This window comes from Platalea leucorodia (genome assembly GCF_965183815.1).
Source record: "Platalea leucorodia genome assembly, chromosome: 5".
Lineage (NCBI taxonomy): Eukaryota > Metazoa > Chordata > Aves > Pelecaniformes > Threskiornithidae > Platalea > Platalea leucorodia.
In genome coordinates this window covers 81,339,030-81,361,424 of record NC_138827.1, presented here as the reverse complement: position 1 = coordinate 81,361,424, position 22,395 = coordinate 81,339,030, and the positions used below count along the sequence as shown (strand labels likewise).

At 37.8% G+C, this 22,395-nt stretch overlaps 1 protein-coding gene across 1 annotated transcript in view; it reads right to left on the bottom strand.

Moving 5' to 3' along the window:
• Positions 1–19,819, bottom strand: part of LOC309590421 (sodium channel protein type 1 subunit alpha) — a gene marked incomplete at both ends in the record, with an annotated part of 70,471 nt that extends 50,652 nt beyond the window's left edge. The window contains 6 exons of the mRNA XM_082311578.1: positions 3,306–3,578; positions 4,685–4,776; positions 5,295–5,423; positions 6,216–6,313; positions 10,865–10,975; positions 19,556–19,819. Of these exons, the coding sequence (XP_082167704.1) occupies positions 3,306–3,578; positions 4,685–4,776; positions 5,295–5,423; positions 6,216–6,313; positions 10,865–10,975; positions 19,556–19,819 (967 nt within the window). The remainder of the gene's footprint in view (positions 1–3,305; positions 3,579–4,684; positions 4,777–5,294; positions 5,424–6,215; positions 6,314–10,864; positions 10,976–19,555) is intronic.
• Between the last annotated feature and the right edge of the window lie 2,576 nt (positions 19,820–22,395).

The window sequence follows — 22,395 nt, the reverse complement described above, 5'->3', positions numbered from 1 at the left end:
ATGTTATTTCCCAGAAAAATTTGCTTATGGCAAGCTTGCCAAGATAAACTTAAATTTATCTAGCATTAATTTTATCCGATTTGCTACGTTGGAAAAAGAAAAAGGAAAAAAAAGAGTGCTTGACTCATTAATGCCAGGAGTGCTTACATAAAGTTTCTCTAAATGGTATTTCCAAAAATGAACTCAGTGGCAAAATTAGGGCTTACATGCCTTTTTTGCATAGTATACACAACTGTTGGCATTAAAACTTTTTTAATCCCTACAAAAGACAGTGCCATTGCACTGCTCTGAGCTCCAGGTAAGTCCCTTCTTATTGCCCTGTGACACAGCTGGTTTAAAACCATTTCTGTATCCTGTCTGCCCACCTGGAAGAAGAGAGCAGGAAGCTGTGAGAAGATAATTTTTCTCTTTGAAACTGCTGGTAAGCAAGGACAAGCTTATTAACTTCATAATAAGACTCATAATTTCATTATAAATTTCATAATACATACAAAATCCTGTGTAAATATACCAAAGGGTCAAGTAGCCATTCAATAAAGTATTTTCTGTAACTAATTCAATTCAGCTTTGTTTTTCAAGGGGCTTCAGATCTTCTTTAAATCAAATAAAATCAGAGCTTGAGTTTATAGATTCTTAGTTAAAAAGACAGAAAATTAAGTTTGACCTTGAAGTTTAGGTCTTCATTAGGAGACTTTGCTTAGACTTTGTATACCCTGTGACATGGGATCTTCATGAATTCACATGTTCAAGTAAAGTGGGTTTCACAAAAAGATTGCATCTTGATTTAAGAAATTCAGATGGAAATCCATCACAGTCATTGATCAACTGTGTGATCACAGTTAGAAGCTGTCTTCTGTTTGAAATTTGTCTGGCTTTGACTTGCAGCTTTTGAACCTTTCCCTGCTAGATCAAAGATATGTCTATGATGAAATTTCTGTTCCCATGAGGTTTTTCTCAACTGTGATCAAATCATCCCTTAATCCTTCTCTTTGATATGCTAAGTAGCTTGAGTGCCTGGTCTATCTTGGAAAAAGCATGTTTTCCAACCCTTTAATCATTCTGTTCTTTTCTGAACATCCTCCAATTTTTCAACATTCTGTCTAAATTGAACTTCATATAGTATGCCAGTAACAACTGCAGTAGTGCTAAATACAGGGGTAACACTGCCTTCCTGGTCAATAATTTATTTATATGAACAGGATACTATTTAGCTTTTTGGCTGCAGAGTTTTAGCCTTAATTTGTCAGATTCCTAGCTGCTCCACAGTGCCTTAGGTGCCTTAGCCTCTCTATTGCTAAGGGCTTTCCAATCGCATTTCTATGTCCTGCCTCTCAGTTGCAGCTCTGCAACCTTTCACATAAGCTGCTGTGGCAGTGTTTTCCAGAGCCTCTGTGGCACTGTTTTTCCTTTGTTCTCATGCTGTTTTTTATGTTGCTGTTATTCTCATGACATTACACCTGCAAACACATTATCGTTGCAGCAGGTACTCATGGGAAGCAATTGTCTCTGGTGTGAGATTCACCCCTCTTTCTCCCCCTTTTCCCCCCTTTGCTTGTAGCTTTTGGTTTATATTAGGTAACCTAATAACTTGCATGTATGAGCTTAAAAACCAACGAGCCATGCAGCACCCACCCTGATCAAAGCACGTTCCAATTAGTGCTAGTAGCACTGTAAGCAGGAACAACCTGTAGGGAGTTTGAGGAGATGCTAATGAAAAATACATGGTTGCTATGGGAAAAGTATTATGCAGTGATCACTGCTGCACTGGAAAGGATACCCAGGGGAGGAAAGTCACCTGAGGACCCCACCACTTCTCTTCACAGCTGGCTACTGTGATCAGTTTTCCCTTTCCCCTTCCCTATTCTTTCTCTCTCTCCGCTTTAGTTCTTATTTTTCTCCAAAAGTAACTGTCACTGTTAGAGATGATGTATGCCATCAACTACAGTCTTTATGCCTGTTAACCTGTCTTAACATGAATTGTACAGCATTGATTTTTAGGATAGGGAGCTTAGGTTTGTAACCTCACATTTAACTGTACTGAAATACATTTCTTTATCTATTTTCAGTTTGCCAGACTGCTCTGTATCAGCAAAACTGTTTGGAAAATCATACTTCAGGAAATTATCAAAATGGAAAGATGCATCAAAACAATTTCTGAAGAGGTTTCTCTGAGATTGCTGCTATTCAAGGTTTTAATTAATCCAGATGATGGAAGAACGCTTATCAAATTTGCAAATGATATTGATCTGATAAGGGTGGTGGTGAGTTTGAGGAACCAATTACAATTTAAAAGATCCAGGACAGTTGGAGAGATGCTCTGAAAAAGTAGGGTGCTGTTCAGGCTGAAACAATGAACTGGGCAAATACAAAGTGGGAACTCAATGAGGTAAAATTCTGTAAAAGGTTCAGGAGGCAGATAGGCCACAAGCTGAACAGGCTTTAACGATGTTACAATTGTAAACAACAACAAGTTCGAGCCTAGGATATATAAAACAGAAGTATAAGTTGCTATGCTACCACATAATCCTTCTCTCCTTAGTATGCCTCATGTGGAGGAGAAATGCCTAGATGTGGGTACTGCACTTTAAGAAGGATGTTTACGAACAAGAAAGGATCCAGATGAGAGATCAAGATCTAGAAAATAAATTGTAGGAGAAAATGTTCAATGATCTGGGTTGCTTAACGTACAAAAAGAAGACTGAAAGAGGAGACGACAGGGCATGGCAACATAAGAACAGTCTCTAAATACCTCAGAGACAGTGATTAATAATAGGGAATAATTTGGTTTTGACACTTGGGGTGAAGTTGGTAAGAACAATGAGCTTAAATTGCAGCAGGAAATTTTGTTAGACCTTAAAAAAACCCTGTCTAATAATAAGGATAGTGAAAGACAGGAATGGGTAGATGGTGAAAATCCTGAGGACTCCATCACTGGAGTCCTCACTGAATGTCAGAAGTCTCTGACATCTGTCAGAAATGACATAGCAGTCTGTTGCTGATCTTGCTTTGGAGTATGGGAATGGAAAATGTTTAAGACTGGTAAGTAATTTTAAGAACTCCTTTGGACCTCTTTCTGTCTCAGGGGAGATGTGGATTTGGCAGAGGGAGCTGAGAAAAGGAGCTGTATCAAGTAGAGAGTCCATATTCCTTGTTCCCTCTTCCATGCCTACCTTTGGAGCAGATCTATGAGAGAGAGAAAACACTTCTCCTGCTCCATCTTAACTAAATGTATCATCCTTTCCCCTTCTTATTTGTGGGAACTGGACACAAATCACTTCAATAATAATTATGCTGATGATACTTACTTTCATCTTCAATGTATCCCTTCCAGTCAAATGGAGCCACTGTTGAATTAACCAATGTACCATTTTCACCTATGGTGCTGTTTAGCTGGGAAGTAATATTTGTTTCCAGAGTAAAATTTTCTGGAGGCCACTGCAGGCATTTATTCCTCAAGTTGCCCATGAACAGCTGCAGCCCTATTAGTGCAAATACACTCAGACAAAACACAGTCAGGATCATAACATCCGAGAGCTTCTTCACAGATTGAATTAGGGCTCCCACGATAGTCTTCAAGCCTGCAAATGCAAAGGAATTTTTATTCTGATGTTCAAAACTTTTTTAAAGCATAAAACTAACAGTGTGTCCCAGTAAAGTTATAGATTTCATGCAGAAGCCCAAATAAATGATTGTAATGTCTGTGAAATAACATTTTTGTGAAGAGCTTTTTCACTTGTGAAAATGAATAAATAGCTGAAATTTATGTTCATTTGAGACTGTGAATGGAATGAGTTGCATATATTTCCAAACACTTGTTTTAATGCTAAAACAAGTGACTTTTTAAATTCATGCTGTACATGAATCTCACATAAAAGTCTTCTTTCTTTTTATTTGTCAATACCTCTTGCCCCAAACCTTTGCTACTATCAGTTTTATAACATACTAGATTTAAAAGACAGTAGTAAAAAGCCTGTTCAACAATAAATAGGATTAAAATTTAATGCTATAAAACTGGAAATGGTTTGGAAAATCGTAGAATTTTAAGATAATAAATCCCCCATGCAATGCCCATGCTATTCTTTATTATCTTATTCCTTCATCTTCTTCTTAAGTCAACATTTCAAACAGTTCTATTTTTTAGACACAAATATTCACAACAAATACCACATAACGTCATGTAGGTAAGATACACATGGGTAGGAAAACTTCAGGGTTACTGATACTCGTTGAATGTGGAGAAGAAAGCTTGACATCATACGATGCAAACCACACACGCTGTGTACTGCAATGTCTCATGCAAGAATCTGTTAAACTCAAAGGCTGATTTCAAAAGGAAAGAGTTCATGTTAAAAAGCAATGAATCAGAGATTTCAGAGAATTCTAATATCTTCTGATTCCTGCTTTTTTGTGGAAAGAAATAAGACTTATGTTTAAAAAATATGAATTCTGTTTCAGTGAATTAAAGTCAGCCTCAGTGTTTAACCTAGCTCTCACCTGGAATGACTGATATTGTTTTCAAAGCTCGGAGAACTCTGAATGTTCTCAACGCTGAGACATTGCCCAGGTCCACAAACTCTGTCACATATCTGTAATAGGGGAGTTCACACACAAACACAATGACAGGATAAAAAGGAACAGTTGGGAGGTACAAGGGGCCTAACACCTTACACCAGTTACTTCTTACCTGGGATTACAGAAATAGTTTTCAAAGCTCTCAATACTCTGAAAGTTCGAAGAGCTGAAACATTGCCTAGGTTTACAAATTCTGTTACATACCTGTAGGATTAAATCACAGTTATTCAGAATTTAGGCAAAGTTTATGCTACTTACTTGGGTCTTTCATCAAGACCGCTTTGGCGTTTTTAGCAAAAAATTAAATAGCAACAGTCAGAGGTTTACCTTTCACTGCAGTTTGCCTTGCATTAATATGCTTTCAGAGCCTTCAGTTACATTAAATGTCTCTGAAGTGAATCGCAGTGATTTAACTTTGAAAGCCTAAAATTTATCTAGACTAGATCGGTAAGTTTGGAGAATGAAGTCAAAGGGATGCTCCTTTTCTGCTCAGAGAAAAAAATGCAGGACATGAAATTAGCCTCTCTAATACTAGCTGTACTAATGGCTTCTGCAGTATTTATGTTTACATCAAAATATGCATATTAGAATGTGAAAATTGTTTTAGACAAAAGTAAATCTGTAAGAGAATTTCCATTTAACAAAATTGATATGTATCGATACTAATTTCATGCCCTTTTTGCCCTTCACTTTCAAAGAAAAATCAAAAAACAAAAACTTACGCAAAGGTAATGACAGTGAAATCAAGCCAGTTCCATGGATCTCGAAGAAAAGTAAAATCTTCTAAGCAAAAGCCCCTTGCAATGATTTTTATGAGTGACTCAAATGTGTAAATTCCCGTGAACGTATACCTGGGAAATATAGGAAAATTTAATCAAAATAAGTAGCAACATTTTACATTGGTATTCTGATAGAAACCCGATAATCAAATGAAAGAGTTTTTTATTTTGAAACTGGAAAAGAAATACAGTAAATACACAATTTCTTCTAAAATGCATTATACTCATCATATATACTTGTGTACTTACATGCATTAGTTGTGACATGCTGTTGAAGTACAGTAGTCCTTATCTTGTACATAAATCAAAATAGATAAATCCATCAAATAAATGACATATATTAAAAATTTATTGGTGACACTCAGTTTAAAAGATCCATTACTATTAACGAAGAAAGTTGTGAGCATAAGTTACTGGATACTGTCTAATCACTAACATCTAAAACATCTAGCATTGATGCTAAAAAGGAAAGAATGCAAGCATGCACTGAATTCTCATTTTAGGAATACTTTTGCTTATATGCTGTCCTTAGCTGATGTGTACAAATAGATGGCCATGCTTCTGCTATTAATGCAGTGGTGTAAAGGGGGCGTAGAAACATTGAGTACATGCTAAGCCATGAAGATGAGAGAAAACTAGTGGAATCTCAGTAGAATACTATCTGTAAATAACTTTCATTTTTTCTACCCGACCATTCTACTAGAAGGAGATTTAAATAATTATTCAATGTTTCTACATAGTTTAGAGAGGAAATAGTAGTAGTGTCTCATGGTAGTTCCTGCCAGCACACGTGACTGCAGTTACCGGCATGCTGACTCCTAGAGGAACAGTCAAAGATATCTTTAAGTAACATACGCAACTTACTCTACATTCTTTGTCCAGTCCGGAGGGTTACTCATGGTCATAAATACACAGTTGGTCAAAATAGTGCACATGATAAGCATGCTGAATAATGTAGATATAGTTAAGGAAAACACAATAGTAATTCATACAATATCACATCAGCCATATATCTTAAGTACAGTAAAATAGTGCCCCTTACACAAATCTTTTAGACTTTGGTAACCATTGCACATAAATTTTGATTAACCTGGTAGTTTTCACTTTAGCACATTAAACTTTAATACTAGTCTTGATTTGCTGATGTTCTGATGTTGATTTGCTGATGTCCTCATGTTTTGTTTTCAGCTGATACTGAAAGGTGAAGGAAACAGCTCTCACATGCCTGGGAGGTAATGTGAGCTGAGTACAGCCAAAATTGAAATAACTTGCAGAAGAATACTGTTTTACTTAAATACATGACATGACTGAATAAGCATTAGTCTTTCACTTCTACAGTTTTGGTATTAAACTCAACAGCTGGCATATGCAAGGTAAAAAAAGTTTATGCTGTTTACCATGAGTCAGAGCTGTAGAGAAAGCACACACCACCCCAGCACCCAGCACAGCCAGTCTGTCAAGAACACAGAACAAAACAGAATACTGTTTCTAATTGCTGAAATGATTGTATTCCATGTTTCCGTATCACTAGCTTAGCAGTACATTCTTCAGTCAGTGAAATAGAAATCCACAGAGAGCTCACAGATTAAGGTGAATAATTTTCCAGTATTATTTTTGGGCTCTCTCAAAACACGTTAGCAGCAAAAGAAGCATCTCTTGTTCTACCAATGCTGTAATTTGAAAATGGTTCAATAGTAACTTGTGGTCAATTGCTTGAAAAACATGGAAAACTGGGGAAGATTAGAATGAAAAATAATTTTTTTTTAGAGTTCCAGCAAGGAACAATTAGGTATTCTGGGACTATGAAACACAGACTAACAGCTCAAAGGGGTTTGTGGTAGGGAGGTGGTACTGTCCACTGCAGCTTCATTACACCCAATGCGATGTTCTTGGTTTACAAGATCACTGGCTCTACAAACAGTGTGGTCCTTCCCTTTTCGTGGCAAGCAAGTAAACTCGATTTGGAAATACTGAAGTAACCAAACTATACCAAAACCTGACTCCCAATGGCCACATGATGGCAGTAAAAAATAAGAACCACTACACCTTCATGCGAAATGGTTAACTCAACTCTAATCTTTCCTCTAGTCGCATCAACATAACTGGCAAACAAGCTAGCTTAAACCGAAGAAATCCGTTTACAGATAAACTTGTATATAAGAGCCCAAGATTTTTAATTTTTTTTTTTTAATCAAGTAGATAGATAGCATTTTGGTTTGGGGGTATATTTTTATGCCATGGACAAAAAAAAAAAAAAAAAACCAACCCTAAAAAACAACCCTTCACTCTAGGTGAAGGAGGAATAGAAGAAGTAACATCTCAGCCTAAGCTTGGCAGAAAATTAGTGCAAACATTAAAAGATCATCGCTTACAGCTGCTGAACAATTAGAACTTGAGCATATCTTTTCAAGTAAACATTCAAATCACAGGGAAGGATTTATCTGCCTGATTCCCATAGATGGGTGGGTGACCTTTGTCTAAATGACTGGCCAAGTAGTGAATATTGTGATGCCTTTTATTAAGTGACTTAACTCGTTTTGAAGATCATGTTGTCATACCAGATCTGTACAGTAAAAATCGTTGTTCAGTGGCTTAGAATAAATTATTGGAATGCCTTACAATGCTTGTCTTCTCAGTCCACAGACAGCTCTAAAGGGTCTGACTTAATATAATGGGGAAATTCCTTTAAATAAAGAGAATCCATTTTGGGAGTTGAAGAACTTGGAGATGCCTGGCCGCAGTTTCAGTAGTCTCATAAAACAGTTAGGGGAGTGGAATATCCTCTTAGGAGAGCTGAGGTTTTATCCCTATGCAGTGTATTATGTGTTTACAGCTAGGTATCATTCATAACAAAGATCTCAGGTGGATCCTTGCACACTGCTCAATCTGTACGTAACTTGCCACATCTGTGGGCTGGATGGCCAAAGTGCTGTTCACTTTCAAGGGGAGCAGATGCTCAATAAGGGCTAACATACTTTGAAATCTACACTCTGGCCATGCTTTCCCTTATGGGAATCTCAAACATAACTGACACATTCAACATCTGTGCCTCTCTTCCTTCTCCCACATTTTGAGTATTTGATTTACAACCTTGATGTTCCCTTAATTTTTAATGTTTTATGTTCTATAATAATTCGGCTATACACATAGGTAAACAATTCTGATACATGATGACTTCTTCTTCATGGAAATGTACTGTCTTTTTCATGCTGTTCCCATATAGGCAAGCGGTAGGATTAGGGGCACTATAGAGTAATATATAATATTTAATATATAATTAATAATATAATATATATATTATATATAATAATATAATATATATAATATATAATTACTATAGAGTAATATAGAGTAACAGTATGAATAGTAATTCATGCTGTTACCAGCTCCTGTATCTGGTGTTACAGTAGGTACTGGCAGCGAGGAAGAATAATTGCAGGGCAAGTCTCTGAGCACTGGGAAGAGACGCACTCTGTTTCTTTGCAGGGGGAGAAACATCTGACCACGTGCCTGGGCACATGTGATCAGAGCGCTCTATGCAGAGGTTCAGAGAATTTGGAGGACGTACAGATGAAGGTTTTCAAGCCAATGGGCCGATTTCATTGTGCTCAACGCACATCATTCACAATGAAAGTGAAAGGCACAATTCTGTTTCAAAGGCCAAAATGCCAAACACCCACCTCAAAACAGGAGGACAGTAGAGCTTATTGATAAAAGTCAGAAGATTATTAAAAATAATAAGCAACATTATCCCTAATCTTTTTCCTATAGGTGGCTAACCTTGTATAAGCAGCGGAAATCTAAACTGCATTATGGAACATATTACATGGTTCTTAGTTAAGCACATTCATATTTGCAGTGTTTGTACTATACTGAATTTAAAAAAAAAAAAAAAAAGAAAAAAAGAACCTATGCATCTATTCTTACATTTAAGATAAAAAAATAAAAAACCCTATGTCTATATCTAAAATAAAAATAGCCCATCCCATAGTTGGCTGGTTGGAAAAGAAATCAGTCCATATAGTGAAAGGAAACCTCTTCCTGTAATAGAGCTAAATTACATGATCACATAATCAGTTAATAGATAGAAGGAAAAAGATTGGAATTGCATATTGTTTATTAGAATTGCTTTTGTTCTGACTGCCATCAAGACCAGCTGGATACTCTTTGAACACAATTAGGAGGAACTTAAAACCAAAACCAAACTCAGTAATCAGTATGCCAATAAAAAACATTACCCACAGCTAGCACAGATGCAGGGTTGGAAGGTATTGTAAATCAGTCTATAACTTGAATGGATGAGCATTCATTAGAGGCTTCAATCTGACAGTATTTGGCTGTATTTTCTCACCATCACCACCACCATGTCTGTAGGTCTCTGTCGGGTCCCTTAGCTACTGTCCCCATATGCTCCCTGACTCCTCTCCAGATGCCTTCCTCCCCTTCTCTCACTGCTTTAACTTCCAGGGAGCTCAGAGGAAAAGGTCGTCTCAGTCAGCAGCAATCAGTCTTGTTTCTTCCTTTTTCCAAAGACCTAGAAGATTCTGCCTACAGTCTCTAATAATAAGGCTTCTGCCTTTGACTAACTGTTCAATTTTAAAGGTCTTAATGTCACACTGAAGTTTTCATTTGGTGACTACTTTTCCCAGTCTTGGGGTTTTGCAAGAAAAGTGCACCAAAACCTCACCAGCTAGAAATTCCCATCAACCTGTTATGAACATCAGGCGCCAATCCCACATGCCAGTCTAAAACTTTACCTTGTGCACCATCCCATCAGCTATGGTCCCCCAATCTGTCCACCATCTGCATATACAGATGCTTTGCAAACTGCCTGCAGGACTGCTGCCTGTGCTTTCTGGCAATATATTAAATTTGGCAGAGGCTTATGGTGCAACTGGGCAGGTTTGGGAATGTGAGATTCAGCATGTGTGAACAAGGCTTCCAGGCACACTGCTGCAACAGACTATAAAGCTGGTCTTGAAGCTGGCCTCAGAAGGAGCCCTAAAAGGCAATATCAATATACCCTCGAGCTAGCTGTTCCTGAGCAGTTGCATATCTGCCTAATTGTTTGCAAAACTGAGAGCTCTTCTGGAATTTGTGAGCGCAAACTACTTTTTTTTTTTTTTTTTTTTTTTTTTTTTTAAAAAGATGTAATTACTTTATGAATAGGCTTCATAGCACAAAAAAAGAATCTGGGGCACAAAAACTTTCAATGTTAAAATAAATCTGAAGACACTTTTCTGAAAATTGGTCAAGATGGATTCTTAAATCCATCTGCAGATTTGTACAGCAGAAGTATTGAAATTCAACAGAATAGCTAAAATGCATCTATATGATATATACATATTTTCTAGTATTTATAAAACCTTACCATAAGTCTTCCACTGTAAAATAAAAATAAAATTAACAGCCTACAAAAATCTTTATTTGCAATGAAACAGAAAGAGTTATGAGTTTTCTTAATTTCAGTGTGTAACACTTTGAACCACCATTGAAAAAGGATATGAATGTACCAAAATTTTAATAGCTATTTTTCTAAGAGGATTGAAGGGAGTTAAAATGTACAGGGCAGAGGTGGCACTGAATCGGAAGATTGCCTTCCCTTTATTCAATACTATAAAGGTCTGAAAAAGAGAAAGAAAAGACATTTTATAAGTATGTATTCACTGTGGATGCTCATTTTAAACTTTACTGTTTCGTTAAACTGTTCCTGGTGACCAATCACCAAATTTTAGCTTTTTAAATAGTTAATACTCAAAAAACATGACTCAGTTTTTGAAATAAAACTTACTTCCAGTACTTACCTGATGTACTTGACATATGAAAATATAATTTTAAATATAGAACATTCAATTCATTAATGTTTTTATAATACTTCTTCATAAAACAACCTCAGTATTGTAATGGTACATTTACATGATGCATTTCTTGTAAAAGAAGGTGCAGAAATGATTAACTAAAATTATAATTTCATTTATGTTTTCCCATAGAAAACTCTCTCTTCCTGTTGAAATACCATAAGCAGGGAAACCTTACCTGTGGATGTTAATGATGTGTTAGTAAGAGAAAACCTTATAGAAACTGATTTAATAGACTACCCATTTGTTCTTTTTTTTTTTTGTTCTAGTCTGTTTCTTGGTCTTTGCGCTTAGGAGGGAGGGAAATAGCAGTAACACATATAGCCATGATTAGGTAGATCTCTGAGGACTGTGGGCATCTGACAGAGGAGAACAAGAGATACATCCCAGATGACCTCCCTGCACAAATGTGGTTTGCAGGTGTGAAACTTTCCCAGAACATACATACTTGTTAAATTTAAATTTTAACAGCTAAAGAGCCTAGCAAATTTAGAGAAACTTAAAGGCATGCAAACCTTACTTCAGAGAATTGTAGAAAGCTCTGTAGGCTGAAAGCTTGTCTATTTTTCTCAAATAAATCTGTAAGCCAAATATAAATGTTATGAGAGCAAACCATACAAACATTGCTTTGCTTCCACCTTAGGCCATCATAGCTGTAACAGCGCACGGGAAATGTGGACTGTCAGATTTCTTTGTGGCACTAAGGTGCTCTTCAGCTGCAAGATCAATCCGAAAAACACTGCAGAAGGAAGGCTCAGTAATTCAGAAGAAAGCTGCATGCAGTGGAAGGGATGATGCAAGGATTATAGCCTAAATTCAAACTCAATTAAAGGTATTGAAGAATCTGCCCAAGAGAAATGTCCAAAATTGCTTTTTTTTTTTGTTTTGCTTTGTCAGAGTTGTCTATTTCGTAAATAAGCTATGATAAAACCTCCTTGGTTTTCATTACATTGCTGACAAAGTGAGCTGTAAACTAGAATGCCAGTGGAAGTGTGGGAAAGGGTATGTTGGTCTCTTCTGGTGTCCATGACATCGAGCACCGCTTCAAGACTGTAAGCAAGTGGACTACAAGGCTATTTCTGGGAAGGCTGGCAGACAGAGAAAATATGCCAAGAAGGTTCAAGAAGGACGATTCTTCAGTCGTCTTAGATATGGGAAGCTTAGTATGTATGGACCAGGAAGTACAGATACAAATCTCTACGAGCACCCAGGAGGTGGAGAGAGATGTGGAGATGAGGGTTTCCACCGGTCTGCGACAGATACCAAGTACTGAAGGCAGAGGAGAAGTGGGGATTAAGCCCTGAGGAAAAGCTGTCCCAATCCCAGCTCACTGGCTAGCTTCTTCCCTGAGCTGTCTCTCTGTCATAGCTCTGCATGGCACACCTTCCTATACAGACCAAAGCCCATAAGGGTAAGGGACATAACAGTGAGACTTTATATTGTCTTGAGTACAAACTCAAGATGTGTAGGAATGCTATAAGATACATATTTGATTTTCCTGCTTCTGCACAGAAATGGAGAAACTGCATATTAAACTGAGGACAGTGGGAGAAAGCGTGAGCTAATGTTTCCAAATTACACTTCCAGTTATGGATTACAGATAGCAACAACCTTCAAAGTGTAACTGCAGGTAACCTGACCTTAAATGAAGATTTCATTTTAAATACTGAAGCAACCAAGCAGATGAATGATTTTTTGGCACAATGTTTTAAAGCCTCACTCCACAAGAGGGAAGGTGAGTTTCCCCTCCCAGGCCTGTCCCCAGCTCCCAGGACTCAGCTCAGAAGCCTCCAGTTCACCCTCTTGGCTTTTGTAGCTATGAAGTAGTTGAAAAAATATATTAAAAATCACTCCCTACTAACTTTGTATCTAAGTCTACACCACCTATGTTTAGTCAACCTACATTTTTTTAAAAATCTTTGAATACAAGCATATTAAACATACATCTCTTTTCTAACATGCCTTATGGAAAATAACAGCATGCTGGCAGAGCTCCAGTTTCAGTTGGAAGCTGCTGCTATTTTAGCTGTTCTACTTTCTGCTGCCCTGCATAAGCAGAACCAACAAGACATAAATTCCCTACCTCAGTTTTAATTTTTCACTCAAACCTCTTTGTGATTGGAGCCTTCAGAATGACTTCGTTGGTCCTCTGACTTCTTGCCTTAAACATGAACTAAAATTGTATCTCATCTCTGAAGAAGAATTTTCATAAAAAAATACAGATAACAGCTGATATCCAATCCCTGTGTAAGCTTCCCTCCCTGGTAAGCCTGCTATATCTCACTCCAGTCTCAACCCAGATGCAAGCCAATGTGTAGGCAGTGTGGATGAACATGAAGTATTGTACCCAAAGCTGTCAGGACAAAGACATACACTGAGAAAAGCTAAATAAATTCTAAACAAATTGTAAGATTAATGTTCATATATGAAGGATTCTGTATACTTTTTAGGGCTTAGGTGTTATAAAGTGCTTTAATTGTTTTATAAAGGCAGGAAACCAAAGTATTTGAGTGTGAATATAAATACAAAGAAATCCCTAAAAAGAAGTCCCTGATTTGCCGCTTTTGCATCTGTAACCTGGATCCCAGTTCTGTAATTTCTGCCATATTTGATATAAACCCAGAAGCTGCATTCTTAGCAGGGCAAAGAAGGAGAAGGAGTTTTTTGAGACGATGCAGCTAAGAGGGAAGAAGAGTCCACACCAAACAGAGATTTTCTGTTTCTTTTTTTCCCAAGAACCTCTTGGGACAAAGAGTTCCCAAAACCTTTTTTCTCCCCTCCTTCCTCCCAGTTAGCTTTAAACATAGCTTCTGGAAGGCTACATTTAGCAGGCTGACTGCTACTCCATTGCATTTCCACTTCTTACAGTTAAATAAACACCATCTACAACCTCATAGGATCTTCTGAAAGGCAAGAGGTGACATATTGTTGAGCTGGGTCCTTAGCTTCTTGGCAAAAGCCCCTGGGCAGCTAGAACAAGAGACGCATGGCATATTGGAAGTTGGCATCTCTTGTTTTTGTGGTTATCTTTTGAAACCATGTTTTCTAGCAAGGCCTTAATTTTTTGCTTTGCTAGAACTTTTCACTTAAAAATTCTTTAACTTACAACTATCAGAAATGTCTAATATCACTAGTTCATTCACCTTTTCTGATGTAATGAAGTTAAGTAGAGCAATTTTACAGAATCTTTTCGTTTCTGCAACCCAAGACAAGTCTGGAAATCCCAGGAGCTAGTGGTTTGATCAGATTAGGGACTGATATTACCAAGTGCCAGGACAAAAAGAGGCACCTTTTCTGACAGACACTGTTCAACATCCTTCTGGCAAGAGACAGGGCATGGAGTGGCAACCAGCAATGCTTTATCTGTATTATAGCAGGAGGAAAGTGAAGTAAGACCCATTTAGTTCCACTTATTCTTTCCCTCCTCTTTAATGTAACAGCCTAGGTTCAAGAGAAAATAGCCAGCCCTTAAAGTATGAAACCAAGTGGACCAGATTTTGATGCATGCCTGCAGGTCAGGATCTTACGGGATTCCAGCTGATCCTTTCTCTATAGACAGTGATGTGAACCTCCTTGATCCTTTGTGATGGCAGCTTGAGCACGAACAGGCAGTCACTATTATACTGGGAACACACAGATTTGCACTTACACAGAAGCGGAACGCAAAAACTGGGTAAAGTCCAAGTTCATTTTTACTCAATTTTGGATTAAAAAAAAAGGAGCATTGCAACCATTTAGGATGCTAAACTTCACTGTTCTAAAGACCGGCATTATTGACCACCACAGTCAGCAGCATTGTATTATAATAAAATCATAAGCATATAAAAACAGATATTGTATTATATTATAATAAAATAATTATGTTCCAAGGGTACAGTTGCTAGTATTCAGGCTATCTGTGATACAGTGTAAATCAATAATACTATTAGGTCTGTAAATTTGCCATAATGGGCTGTTCTCTTGTCAAACAGTGGTTGTCAATTTTTTCCCTTTTCCTTTCAACTTCAGATTAATATTGGGCATGAATATGTCCTCTTTGGGTGTAGCTTTTGCATAGAAGCCCAGTTACAAAACCATAAAACTAGCACACCTCTCTGGTTTTGTTTCTCTTAACAGGTTTTCCCCATTTTTAGCTTTTCATCTCAGGACTACCTTATCCACAAGCTAAGGCTCTCACACCAGCTCTACAAATTTATTTATTCCTAACTTATTCTGTATTAAACTGTATCAAATCATGGCAGGCACAAACTTATGGCTTCAAAAAAAAGTCCCAAAGATGAAATGTAAAACACTCTACATGATGTTTCAACATTCAATGCATGCAAAAATACAGTGAACTTGTTCAATCTTGCTACAAAAATAGGAAGAAAAGCCTCAGCAACTGAAATGCAATACTTGCATATGAGGCAAATGATGCATGATTTCATTCATGACTCAAATTTGGAATAAAAAAGATATTCCTAAAATTCTTGTACAGGTTTTCTGAATAAACACTGTGACCACATTCATTAGTATTGTTTGATCAGTGCTGTAAGTAACCATTTCTATTCCCTATTTGAAAGTTTGTAAGCCAAACTGATATAGTTTCTGTCGATAAATCAGGTATGCAGCAATCTCAGATAGATGCTTCCCCAGGCAGAAATATAAAATCTCTAGCCATTGTGCAGCAGTTGTCAGAATGTCAGACATTGGGATAGGGTGTGCTGATTGACTCCTTGGCTTTACAAGGTAGAATTCAGAGAGGGAGAAAGAGAAAGCCAAAATGTTAAATGGTACAGAGGTAAATCCATTGAGCATTAAGAATCCTCCACATCTTCCTGGAGATGTTCACTTTGCTTCAGGCTTTTCTCAAACTGTTTCTCTTTCTGACACTTGCAGGAGCATCAACTGCTACCAATATTCTCAAAAGACAAGTGAAATAAGATAGAAGTCTTTCCAGAATTCACATACAGCTACATAAGAAAATCTAGGAATTAGATATTTTAAAGTCAAATTACTGATGTAAAATTGAAATAGATGTTGGATTTCTGTTAGGAAAGTCTATTTTCATCCTACTGTAGGAAGAAAAAATGGAGAGAACTGTAGTGGATGAGAAATTTTTCTTGTCTTTGACTGACATGGCTGTTTCTATTCCTGTCCTGTAGAATCATAGAATCATAGAATTGTCTAGGTTGGAAAAGACCTTCAAGATCATCAAGTCCAACCATTAACCTAGCACTGCCAAGTCCACCACTAAACCACGTCCCTAAGCGCCACATCTACACATCTTTTAAATACCTCCAGGGGTGGGGACTCAACCACTTCCCTGGGCAGCCTGTTCCAATGCTTGTCAACCCTTTTGATGAAGGAATTTTCCTAATATCCAACCTAAACCTGCCCTGGCGCAACTTGAGGCCGTTTCCTCTCATCTTATCGCTTGTTATTTGGGAGAAGAGACCGACCCCCACCTCGCTACAACCTCCTTTCAGGTAGTTGTAGAGAGCAATAGTGTCTGCCCTCAGCCTCCTCTTCTCCAGGCTAAACAACCCCAGCTCCCTCAGCTGCTCCTCGTAAAACTTGTGCTCTAGACCCTTCACCAACTTCGTTGCCCTTCTTTGGACACGCTCCAGCATCTCAATGTCCTTCTTGTAGGGAGGGGCCCAAAACTGAACACAGTGCTCGAGGTGCGGCCTCACCAGTGCCGAGTACAGGGGCACTATCACCTCCCTGGTCCTGCTGGCCACACTATTCCTGACACAAGCCAGGATGCCATTGGCCTTCTTGGCCACCTGGGCACACTGCTGGCTCATGTTCAGGCAGCTGTCAACCAACACCCCCAGGTCCTTTTCCACCAGGCAGCTCTCCAGCCACTCCTCCCCAAGCCTGTAGCATTGCATGGGGTTGTTGTGACCCAAGTGCAGGACCCGGCACTTTAGCTTTGTTGAACTTCATACAGTTGGCCCTGGCCCAAAGATCCAGCCTGTCCAGATCCCTCTGTAGAGCCTTCCTACCCTCCAGCAGATCAACACTCCTGCCCAACTTGGTGTCATCTGCAAACTTACTAGAGAGTGCACTCGATCCCCTCGTCCAGGTCATTGATAAAGATATTGGAACAGGCCTGGCCCCAGTACTGAGCCCTGGGGGACATCACTTGTGACCGGCTGCCAACTGGATTTAACTCCATTCACCATCCCGCTTTGGGCCTGGCCGTCCAGCCACTTTTTTACCCAGCAAAGAGTATACTTGTCCAAGCCATGAGCAGCCAGTTTCTCCAGGAGAATGCTGTGGGAAACAGTGTCAAAGGCCTTACTAAAGTCTAGGTAGACAACATGCACAGCCTTTCCCTCATCCACTAAGCGGGTCACCTTGTCATAGAAGGAGATCAGGTTAGGAAAGCAGGATCTGCCTTTCATAAACCCATGCTGACTGGGCCTGATCCCCTGGTTGTCCCATACATGCTGTGTGATGGCACTCAGGATGATCTGCTCCATAACCTTCCCTGGCACCGAGGTCAGGCTGACAGGCCTGTAGTTTCCCAGATCCTCCTTCTGGCCCTTCTTGTAGATGGGTGTCACATTTGCTAAGAAGATTAAAGCACGTGCATAGAGAGGATGTGTGGACTTCAGCACAAAGAAGAGAATCCCAGCGGATATGTCACTCACCTGTAGAAGTTATTTAGTGTGCAAATAAAAAGATTCTTTCTTTCAAATACTACAGAATCTTGGTTGAATAGTTCAGCTGGTTTCACTCCATTTCTTGCAACTCTATCATCAGACCTGGCTGATGGAGTAAGTTTTCAGCTCCACCTGTGAAGGGACTGAAAGGATCTTCCATTTCTAAGGACCCTAGAAGCGTACCTGTGGGTCATACCTAGCATGTATCTGTTTTCATTGTAAGACACACAAGATCAACTGATTTGACTATAAAGGTCCAGGATGAGCTGTGGGCAGGTAGGGGTATAATTACATGTGATTTTGTATGATAAACAGACACAATTAGTACAGAACTCTACAAGGCCTGCTTTTATAGAAACACATCTTTTATCTTTGTAAAAGTAGAACTGTGATTTAAAGATAAATCTTCATACACTGTGAATGGCAGATAAAGGCTCCTTCAGAGGCATCAAATAATAAACCTAAAAATATTGTTCTTTCACATAGTATTTTCTCTCTTGTCAAAATAGGACTCATAAATCACATGATTTGCACTTTGTGTGAATCAAAATAACTCCTGTCTTGATATTTATAGAGTTTTCATAATCACAGTATCTAATAATTAAAGTATCACCCAAGCTAGCTATAAACTGTGAACCTTTTCTGCTTTGTATGGGTTGTGAACAGAATCATCCTGAAAGTATTGCAGAGCTGTTCAAGGCCAGTTCCACCAGAAAATTTAAAATCAGTTTTACACTCTCTTTATGATATTTTCTTCTTATCCATGTGTTCATCTATTGATTCCATAAATTTCCTAAGAATTTGCTATCAAAGCAGATTTCTGGGAACAAAATGTGATATGCATTGGTTCGTGCTGTCAGTTTTAAATCTGAAGAACCTTTGAAAAAGCGTGGTGTGGTGGTGTACTCAGATTCAATGTATCTTCACTTTTTTAAAGTTTGCAAAGTATGTAATCTATTATGTATACACACATTTGTATAGAGATTATATATTGCTTATAATCAAAGACAACATACTATGTTTCAGCTTTGATATAAATGTTGCTTTGATATAAATTCAATAAATTCAATCAAAGGAATAAATGTTGATGTAAGTTAAAAGAAAAGGATGAAAGGTTAGTAACCACTAAGGATGATGGATTCTGTCCTGTACCATAGAGGACAGTGGGCACTTTGCTAATGATTTAGAGAGCAGTGAATAGAAGCCAAGATTTTCACACTATTTATACCCTGCTACATCCATTGTACAACCGTATTATACAATCAGTCATAATGTTACATTTATTGCCAATTTGATTAATTTAATGTTAAAAATAATATTACTGCAAAATTCCTCCATATGTAAAGCAGGAGGACCAGTGTGCCAATTGCACACAAGGGTAAATGTGTTCTAAAAACAAACATTAGCTAAATTAACTTTTTATAAGTAGAAGATATTAAATATTTATTTATTAACTTTCTGGAAGGTAGAATGTATATGTATCACTGGCATCAAATGTTTTCTGCTCTTGTTGTATACCTAGACCTTTTAGCAATGCTCAACCATTTCCACATTATTAGAATGACATTTTCCTACTCAGTTACCAATTAACAGACTGAAGTAACATGCTATATTACCCACTGCACAGAAGTGAAATGAACATGATAAAGCATGCCAAACACTGGCATATGAACAGGATTGATATTAGACTTACTTTTTTATTGATGTAATATGGGTCCATGTCTTCCAAGGGCTCAGACACCATTCCTGGAGGTATGTCGCCGTATATAAACGGAAGAGTTTTTCCTGCCTCCAAATCACTGTTTGGCTTTGGCCCATTTTCATCATCATCTTTACGATCTTGTTTAGAATTCTTAGCTTTTTCTGCAGCAATGCGTTGTTCAATAGCTGCGAGAGACTCTCTAGTGAAGTATTGGAAGCTGTCTGGTCCTGGTGGTACAAGCACTGACTGCTCCATCTTTTCATCCTGCACATTTTAATTACCATTTATTCTTCTGCATAGGAAAATACTAAAAGAAAGAAGAAAATAAAATTCAAACAAACGTTAAAATCATCAAGTAAGAAAGATATAACATTTATTTTTAAATCCTTTTGTTTATGCTGTTGGGATGTTCAAATACAAATATTGAAAAATATATAAAATAAAGTAAGAAGTTTAGCTGGTGATTTGACCTTTGTAAGAGGCACTTGCATGGTTCTTATGCCAGTTATATAAACTGCAATAATTTCTCAACTCTAGGACTATAATGGTGTTTTACTCCAAATAAGCAAAAGCATGATACTTAAGAACAATCAGATACATTCTTTCCTTATAACTCTAATTATCTTAAAATCACCTCACATTCCTCTGGAATCAGTCAGGATTATATTGGTAACTATAAATAGCACAGTTCATCAGACCTAATGCAGAAATTTCCACTGAGTTCAGCAAGAGTATCAGAAAACGAGCACTGTAGAATCAGAATTTCTATTAAACAAATAAAAATCAACTCTGCATGTTATGAGGTAGTAAAGTTGTGATTCCAAGTAAGTTTTTGTATAGGTAGTTATTCTAGAAAATAAGAAGAACAATTGCCTATTTTTATTTCAATTTAACTGTTACTATATATCTGGTTCTTTATTCAATAGCTGTAACTGGATAATTTTGAAAGTCTTCTAATAACATATTTAAGTATATATCGCAACTGAGAAAATAAACCCGACAAAAAAAAAAAAAAAAAAAAAAAAGACGACTTGTTAAAACTATGGATCTGGCATCTTCTATGCTGCTGAATAATTTTCTGATGACATCAGACATACAGATGAAATGTGTATTTGGGCACACAATGGCACATATATCCTTCATGCCTAAATGTAAAGAGATATTTGCAGTCTCCACCCATTGCTTTGGAAATGATCAGTCAGCCTTTCAGGAGATTTAAGGGTCAATGCCAGTCAGTACTCAATGAAATAAGCTAGAGATATGGAATTACAGAGAAGTAAGAATACAAGAGATGGTTGGGAGGAATCATCATGTTAAAACAAATGAAAAAGTGACAAACGAAACCAGGAATTATGGAAAGCTGAAAAAGATAAGGAAAATAGAGCAAAAATTGGAAACAAGAGGAGACCATAAATGAATGTAGAAAGAATTAGGGGAGAAAGTGAAGAATGTGAAAAGAAAAAATAGAAAGACTGGAAGATTAGCAGTATAAAAATGCAGAGATGAAAACAAAGAAAAATAGAAAAGTAGGTGGAAGAACAGAATACTGGGAAAGGAGTAGGAAGGGAAGCAAACATAGAGAGGGTTAAACTTTCTATTAAGGAAAAGTCAATAAGGAGAATAAGAAATTAGATAAGAAACAAAGGGAGAAGAAAGAAAAACATAGCTGGGAAATGAAAGAGAAGGTCACTAAAATATATTAAGTAATAAACCCCAAATCCTCTAGATCATTAATGCCAGGGTGAGCACGAACATCTTAATCACACGTATGTATTGAGTAGTGGTATATAGTGGATAAAATAAGAAAGAGGGGTCAAAGTGCTTATGGGGTCTATAACCCCAATTTTCTTGATTTCTCAGAAAAATTAAAAAACCATATTTCACCTGAATGTATAGAATCATCACCCACAGTCAGAGGAATGACTTCTAAAGAATTGAGGTGGCAGATTTGTCACTGTAAAGAATTAAAGGGAGCTAATCTCCTACCTACCAAAACACAAAGTATTGATCCATGCAGAGTGTAGACTCATGCCAAAAACAGTTCTCTAAAGCTTTCCCTTCTTCCTAATCCTGAAAGGAGTTGGAATCATCCTGTTCTCTCTCCATTAGGGGGCAAAAGGATATAAGAAAGTACCTCAACCAACAAGGATTTTAAATCTCTTCCTCCACACAGAGATCACCCTCCAGACATCCCCCAGCTCCCTATTTTGTGGTTCTGTTTACTTCTGGGAATTGACTCTTCAGTCTCTTAACTACTGAACAGTTATAAAATCACAGTTTGTACACTCTGACATTATTTCTTAATGTTCAATCACACCTTGTGAATCCCTTGTGATTCCTTCTTGGGAAAGAAGAAAAAAAAAATACTAGCCACAACACTGTCCTTGCTGATTCCCAAACTGATCCCCATAAGTGGCAACATAATGTGGGAAAGAAATCTCATACTAAGCCACTATTCAAATATTATGGGAGCCACAGCTGTAGGTAGATACTACTTGCGCTGTGGGCTTCAGGGAGATGCAGAGACTCAAGAGAGAGAGGTGGTCTCTCTTCTCTGCTCAGCTTATTTGACAAAGGAAGGGATAAAGGCCTCTTCTCTTCTCTCAGCATAGATATAATCCCCATGGGCACCAGCAAATGAGGCTACACAGCCATGTCTACCTTTCCCTCTCCTCCTCCCCGTGAGACCCAGGAGGCTGGTTTTTCTCTTTGCTGTTTTTCCTTTGAAAATTCTCTTCATTGCCCAAAAGTCCCACTGTACACAGCACTTGGTGTTCCCTGCCGTGGTGGCCAGCGAGGGCACAGCAAGCCAAACAAGTCGTGGTGCAGTG